The 7,800-nt window shown below is 46.1% G+C and overlaps 1 protein-coding gene across 1 annotated transcript; it reads left to right on the forward strand.

The window, feature by feature from the left end:
* On the forward strand, window positions 1–3,046 carry LOC123064482 (uncharacterized). Its single transcript, XM_044487959.1, has 5 exons — window positions 1–291; window positions 395–1,298; window positions 1,731–1,889; window positions 1,976–2,165; window positions 2,630–3,046. Exons 2-5 carry the CDS (start codon window positions 1,149–1,151, stop codon window positions 2,653–2,655), a joined length of 525 nt encoding a protein of 174 aa, XP_044343894.1. The 5' UTR covers window positions 1–291; window positions 395–1,148; the 3' UTR covers window positions 2,656–3,046.
* The last annotated feature ends 4,754 nt before the right edge of the window (window positions 3,047–7,800 follow it).

Below are 7,800 nucleotides of genomic sequence, written 5' to 3' on the forward strand. Positions count from 1 at the left end.
AAAAAAAATCGCTCAAAAAAAATTGAAGAGAAAAAAAAATATGACGTGTGTTCTTCTTCTTGGTATGACTGCTCTCGATGGCCTCGCTATGCTCGTCTCCTCTCCGATCGCGCTAATGGAGGATGCGCGTGCGCACACATCGATCGATCCGCGAGGACTATAGGCTGTCTCTCCGTAGTGGCCTTCCTCCCCCCTTCAACCAAGAACAGTAGGGGGAGGGCTCCCTCTTCTCCTCTTGCTCGCCTGCTCGGAGCACTCACTGACGGCCTTCCGCGCGGCGACCAGACAGAGGTACGCGCGCCTTGTGGATCTTGGGAGCTTCTCGTCCATCGCTTCCGCCTGGCTTGTTTGATGCTGATCTTGCTCGTTCTGTGACTGCCCCCCACCTCCGCAGCTGCGGCGCGAGCCACCCGTTCGACGAAATGGCTGAGGGGGCCGAAGCCGGTAAAATCAAGAAAGCGGCCATGGCTTGCGGCAAGGACTGCTTCGAGGACCTCCCGGAACCCGTGCTCGAGCTTCTGCTGTCGTTCCTGCCCTCACGGGACGCCGTGAGGACGTCCGTGCTCGCCCCGCTGGCGCGCGCTATGGAAGTCTGTGCCGGCCTTGCGCCTTGATGCTTCTGAGTTTGAGAGTGCCCAGGTTTTCAATAATTTTGTTAATAGACTGCTTGAGCACCGTGACAGAACATCCCCTCTTCATGAATGTGACATCTTTTCCTATCCGGAGAAGGGCGCAGAAGATGAGGCACACCATGATGTTGAATCGTGGGTCCAGTATGCTATCCTGTGCCGAGTGCCGGTGCTTCGAGTTCTAGACTGGCGTTCTTCTCATTTGGAGCTACCCAACAGCAGTGTCATCTCCAAGCACTTGACAATGCTAGAGCTTTATCATCTGGCATTTGACGAAAGCCCTCTAGATCTTTTCAGCTGTGAGGTACTAGAGGTGATTGTTTTATCAACATTGGGGATAACTTGCCCAAATCTTTACGACATCTGAAACTCATAGACTCAAGACTTTATTCCACGGATATAGAACGGAATTGCCTTTCTGCTCCAGGCCTGCTTACCTTTGAACTAGCTGACTGTCTGGACTGGACTCCGTTGCTTGAGAGCCTGCCATCGTTGGTGACATCATTTATCAGGATTAGCATGGATTGTGAAGATGCTTGTCATAATGAGTACCTTGGGGATTGTGGTGATGGGTCATGTGACGGATGCTATGGTGAAGATGATCGTTGTTTACTTCTTCAAGGTTTAGCAGGCGCTACGAATTTAGAGCTGATAAGTGAATATTCTGCAGTATGTTTGCTCCTTTTCTAACACATATGTTAAGTGTTGAACTTGTTCTTAATGTCCAATTGTAAGTTTTTTACAAATATACTATTTTTAGTCATCATGTGACATCTGCAATAATTGGGTTGTGAAGATGGCAGTACATTATAATTTATTGATAGTTGATGCTCCTCACCTCGTACTATACATAATAAGCATATGACTAAGATAATTTTGCAAGCCATATTTTATGTAACACTTTAGAGGTATAGCTTAATATATATTTGTTTGTTTAGTAGACCAAAAACTTGTAATATCTGGTTTGTGTAGCTCTCTATCTGCTCAGAATTGATTACTTGAAATAAAAACTCAAGAAATCTTATTCAAATCAGCATTATTGAATCATGTATTCAGAAGTAATAACTTTTGCTGTTTTAAAATTCTATGCACTTTGTTAAGATTTTCAGAAAGGACTTGAGATGGAGCCCTGTGTTTAGCAAGCTAAAAACTGTCTTGCTCAATGGTTGGTGTCTGAGTGCAAACTTCGCTGGACTACTTTACTTTCTTCAGCACACACCAGTTCTTGAAAAGCTTACCCTTCAACTTCCATCTCGCGAGGTATACGTTTTTTCATATATGATAGCTTTTGTTGCTGCAAGGCTGCACAACTGATTCATTTAAGTAAAATCATATGTTTTCGACAGGATTTGGACACTGGACCAAGTGGAAGCTACAACCCAGCAGAATATTTCTTGGTGTCAAAGCATCTGAAGGTAGTTGAAATCCATTGTAACGAGGAGGATGAATGGATTAATCAAATTGTGAACACCCTTGGTATTCATGGAGTAACTTCTGCGCAAATTAGCATCAAACATGATTCTTGGAGTTCTTTCAGTAAGTAACTAATACTAAAATTTGCTGATGTTTATGTAGTCTGCATATGTGTCATTAAAATCAAAAAGTAAACCTAATGTACTTTAAACTATTTAGTAAATTGAGAGATTTAAAAAGTCTTTTAAAATGTTGTATGATATCTATGTTACATATATTTTATTGAAAATGTTATTTGGCCAAAGGAAGTTTCATATTTTTACTGAAAATGGGATTAGGACAAAGCAAGTGAAAAAAGGAAAATAGGCAAATAAACAATGTGACGTATTTGTTCACTATTTAGGTGAAATGGATCATTTAATAGCTCATCTTTCCAGTATCAAGTTGTATGTTGGCCCACTCTTCCAAAACAATTTCTTAATTATGTAGTATTTGCTTGACTTCAGTGCCAGTTGCTATAGACCGTACCTTCTCATGTCTTAGTCTGCACTTTCATGTGCTCATTGTGTTCTCTATGGTTCACGCAGGGTTCAGTTTCCAGCAGCCGAAGTAGATCAGATGCTGTACTGTTCCTAGTTATTAAGGGTTCAATGTCCCTCAATTAATCTTGGCAGCATGAGGGCTCCTACGTTTTATTTACCTGGATCGTGCGCATGTCCCTGATCCATTCTTATGAAGGACGATCTCCCATTGATGCGATTTGAATATGTTTAGTAATGTTGCACTTTTGGCCGGTGTCAGTTCAGGCCTCAACTGATTTACTTATTGAAGGCCTATGATCTACTCCCTCCGTCTTAAAGTAAGTGTCTTGAGCTTAGTACAAATTTGTACTAGAGCTAGTACAAAGTTGAGACACTTATTTTGGGACGGAGGGAGTAATATTTATGTTTCAGCAACCTGGATATCTAGCTTAACTTATGTATTGTAATGTGGTACCTGTTCTGTTATATCGAGTAAACTTTCATGATGCCTGGAAGGTTACACGAGACCTGACTGAGATTGATGTGCATGCCATTTGCTATATTAGTAGTTCAACCCTTCCATTTGTGGCCATTATAATACCGTGGTGCAGTTAGTCTTACTCCACTTTCTGTTAACAATAATCAGTACAAGCTAGTATGTTGCTGGTCGTGGGTTAACAACCTGCTATGTTGCAACTTGTCTTTCACTCTTTCTGGGGAGCCGAGCATGTCATGGAATAGAATTTATTCCTTTCTCCTGGCGAAGATATCAACGTAGCAAAGAAAATAAGTAACTGAATGATGACACCCAAATCTAAATGCGAGTTCGCGTGCGCCATGATGAACGTCAACTCTTTGACGCACGCCTGCCACCGGAGAAGCGCGTCCTGGATTCTGTTCGCGCGCGCGAACCACCACCTCATCTGCAGCCCCTCCGCACTGGATTCTGCTCCCACTTCACCGAAATTCAAGGACCGAGCTTTCACGCCATCACTGTTATGCTTGCCATTTACAAAAGGTTGTGGGAACAGTTTTCCAACAAATAGACATTTAGAATGTGTTCTTATCCGAATTACGGAATTGGCTCCAGACCATCAAGCACCTACAGTCCATATAACATGTTGCTGAGATGTTTTGTAGACGTGCAGCTTTTGTTGTGGCACCAGTGAGCTACTACCAACTCTTTAACTCTAAGACTGGTTTCTATGCATGTTGCTTTTTGTACTACGTACTACTCCCTCCGTTCGGAATTACTTGTCTCGGAAATGGATGTATCTAGACCTAAAATACGTCTAGATACATCTATTTCTGCGACAAGTAATTCCGAACGAAGGGAGTAGATCAGTATCCACATCCCACAATAATCAAATTCTGAAATGTAATGCTTGTTGCCTTGCTGGTCATTTCAAGTGGTCTTTTTTTTTTGATATATTTCAAGTGATTATCATGCTGTCCCTACATATAAATTAGATGTACATTCTCCTTTTATGTTGTCTTAAACCGAAACCAAAGGCGCAGCAGCAGCCATCAGCGCCATCATATTCTGCTCTGAAGCCTTCAGTAACCCCCATAAAGTCTGAACCTGAACCTGAACATGAGCCCGTTCTTTGCATTATGGCTCGATCATGAATGGGTTTCCCTGCTACGATCTTAGAACCGTTTCTGCCTTTCCCATGAGCAACCATTTCAGATGTACTTACTGTATTCCTGTCCGAAATGGGGAAACAATCACCATCAACAAAAAGTTAATTGGCAGAAAACCGTATAAAAATGCCAACAAGTTAAACCGTCTAGACATGGAGCTTCACACTCGTAGCTTAACGACGTGACGGACACCTTGCACGAAGAACCTCACTAAACAGTTGCACTGCAGTTTCACACGGTTGGCCGTTCATGGTTGGGAGTTGGACAAGGCGAGTTTCATGCCGTTGTGGTATTGGGTCAGTTGTTGAGGGGTTATTAGTCCTGGCTATATTCCTTATTTTCTCTTCTCTTGGCCTACGTGTCCATATTGCAAATCCTTGAACAGGATTACTAGGTGTAGTTTCTGTGACCAGGACGAGACCATTAAGCATCTCTTCTTTGAGTGTCCGTTGGCGAGAATTCTGTGGCGCACCGTGCAAATTGCCTTTAACATTACTCCTCCGAGTTCGGTCGGGTCGTTATTTGGAACATGGCTGGATGGGATAGAGTCCGATACAGCTAGACATATTCGCGTAGGAGTTTGTGCGTTGTTATGGGCAATTTGGAACTGCAGAAATGATTTGGCTTTTAACAAAATAACTACTATTCATTTTTTGCAGGTTGTATTTCGTGCTACGGCGCTGATCCGTATGTGGTCCTTACTTACTCCGACGGAGGCCAAGAAGAGTTTGGTTACTGGATCTGTCCGGTGGGAGATGCTAGCGCGGGATATCTTCAACCGGTTTGGATGACGGTCATGTAATATGATAGGCAATTAGTTTTCCTATCTTTATTTTGCCAGCCGGTTGTGGCTTTATGGCCTTTTCTTGTTTTGGCGTCGAGGCTCTATGTGAGCTCGCCTTTATTTTGTTTCAAGACTCTATGACATTGTTGAACCTATTTTATTTATTTAAGTGGCCGTATGCATCTTTCTGATGCAGAGGCCGGGGAGTCCCCTTTTTTGAAAAAAAAATATTGCAAATCCTTGAAGTTGTTGCTTCTTGAGCATCTTCAACTGGATTGGCCTAATTTAACACCTATTTGACCACGGACAATTCCAGACAATGTTTTCGTGTCCACTCCGACTCCTCATTTGTCCGTGCATGCGACCGTATTCCTTCAAATTATTTGGACCCACGCATATGATGGGCTAGATATGATCGATGGGATGGAGATTTTTCTTCGAAAAGGAGGAATACCCCCGGCCTCTGCATCTGGTCGATGCATACAGCCACTTTATTAATTATTAGCCCAAAACCTTACAAAGTCGTACAACAGTAAGACCAAAGCCACCATCTTCGCAACCTCTGTCGCTACTCCTATCTAACTGATGAAGGGGCGCTGATGGTCTGGGCCTAATACCAAACAGACCTCGCAGCCAAACCTAACATCTAAGACCTGAGGTCCCAACCTGAACGCCTACCGGGTATGGGCACCCACCAGTCCGGCGTGCTCCTCAACCAGGCCGCCCGCCGGGTATGAGGCCGCCACAACCACCTACCACATATCCATCTTCAGAGCCGTACTGTTGTAACGGCCTTGCCCGGTCTCGCTGCCGCCGACGCCACCACGACGCCAGACAGCGTCGACCTCCTACGCGTGTCTGTCACCACACATCTGACGCCAAGCCTCCGCTGCTCCATGCCGCCAAGAGCCGCCGTCAAGAATATGTAGAACGAAACACCGCTCCACCGAAGGGAGGCAGCACACCCCCACCCCTCACCTGCAGACCCTTCCATCCGATCCCAATGTCCTTGGCGTCGCCTCCAGGAAGGTTACGGTGCACAGGACGCCGCCGACGCCCGATCCGCAACGGATCTTGGGCTTTCACCCGGACATGGGTTGGAGAGGAGAGATGGTGCCCTCAGCAACGCCCCCAAGGAGGAAAGTGTTGGAAATATGCCCTAGAGGCAATAATAAATTGATTATTATTATATTTCCTTGTTCATGATAATCGTTTATTATCCATGCTAGAATTGTATTGATAGGAAACTCAGATACATGTGTGGATACATAGACAACACAATGTCCCTAGTAAGCCTCTAGTTGACTAGCTCGTTAATCAATAGATGGTTACGGTTTCCTGACCATGGACATTGGATGTCGTTGATAACGGGACCACATCATTAGGAGAATGATGTGATGGACAAGACCCAATCCTAAGCCTAGCACAAGATCATGTAGTTCGTATGCTAAAGCTTTTCTAATGTCAAGTATCATTTCCTTAGACCATGAGATTGTGCAACTCCCGGATACCGTAGGAGTGCTTTAGGTGTGCCAAACGTCACAACGTAACTGGGTGGCTATAAAGGTACACTACGGGTATCTCTGAAAGTGTCTGTTGGGTTGGCACGAATCGAGATTGGGATTTGTCACTCCGTGTAAATGGAGAGGTATCTCTGGGCCCACTCGGTAGGACATCATCATAATGTGCACAATGTGACCAAGGGGTTGATCACGGGATGATGTGTTACGGAACGAGTAAAGAGACTTGCCGGTAACGAGATTGAACAAGGTATCGGTATACCGACGATCGAATCTCGGGCAAGTACCATACCGCTAGACAAAGGGAATTGTATACGGGATCGATTGAGTCCTTGACATCGTGGTTCATCCGATGAGATCATCGTGGAACATGTGGGAGCCAACATGGGTATCCAGATCCCGCTGTTGGTTATTGACCGGAGAACATCTCGGTCATGTCTGCATGTCTCCCGAACCCGTAGGGTCTACACACTTAAGGTTTGATGACGCTAGGGTTATAAAGGAAGTTTGTATGTGGTTACCGAATGTTGTTTGGAGTCCCGGATGAGATCCCGGACGTCACGAGGAGTTCCGGAATGGTCCGGAGGTAAAGATTTATATATATGAAGTCCTGTTTCGGCCATCGGGACAAGTTTCGGGGTCATCGGTATTGTACCGGGACCACCGGAAGGGTCCCGGGGGCCCACCGGGTGGGGCCACCTGCCCCGGGGGCCACATGGGCTGTAGGGGGTGCGCCTTGGCCTACATGGGCCAAGGGCACCAGTCCCTAGAGGCCCATGCGCCAAGATATAGGAAAAAGGGGAGAGTCCTAAAGGGGAAGGCACCTCCGAGGTGCCTTGGGGAGGATGGACTCCTCCCCCCCTCTTAGCCGCACCCCTTCCTTGGAGGAGGGGGCAAGGCTGCGCCTCCCCCCTCTCCCCTGCCCCTATATATAGTGGAGGGGAGGGAGGGCATCCATACCTGAGCCCTTGGCGCCTCCCTCCCTCCCGTGACACCTCCTCCTCTTCCGTAGGTGCTTGGCGAAGCCCTGCAGGATTGCCACGCTCCTCCATCATCACCACGCCGTTGTGCTGCTGCTGGATGGAGTCTTCCTCAACCTCTCCGTCTCTCCTTGCTGGATCAAGGCATGGGAGACATCGTCGAGCTGTACGTGTGTTGAACGCGGAGGTGCCGTCCGTTCGGCACTAGGATCATCGGTGATCTGAATCACGACGAGTACGACTCCATCAACCCCGTTCACTTGAATGCTTCCGCTTAGCGATCTACAAGGGTATGTAGATGCACTCCCC

This window comes from Triticum aestivum, chromosome 3B (genome assembly GCF_018294505.1).
Source record: "Triticum aestivum cultivar Chinese Spring chromosome 3B, IWGSC CS RefSeq v2.1, whole genome shotgun sequence".
Classification (NCBI taxonomy): domain Eukaryota; kingdom Viridiplantae; phylum Streptophyta; class Magnoliopsida; order Poales; family Poaceae; genus Triticum; species Triticum aestivum.

Excerpts from the sequence above, each read along its gene's own strand:
- LOC123064482 (XM_044487959.1), top strand. The coding sequence starts at position 1,149 with ATGGATTGTGAAGATGCTTGTCATAATGAGTACCTTGGGGATTGTGGT. Across the intron at positions 1,299-1,730 it reads TGATAAGTGAATATTCTGCA|ATTTTCAGAAAGGACTTGAG; the intron begins GTATGTTTGCTC and ends CACTTTGTTAAG. Across the intron at positions 2,166-2,629 it reads TGATTCTTGGAGTTCTTTCA|GGTTCAGTTTCCAGCAGCCG; the intron begins GTAAGTAACTAA and ends TGGTTCACGCAG.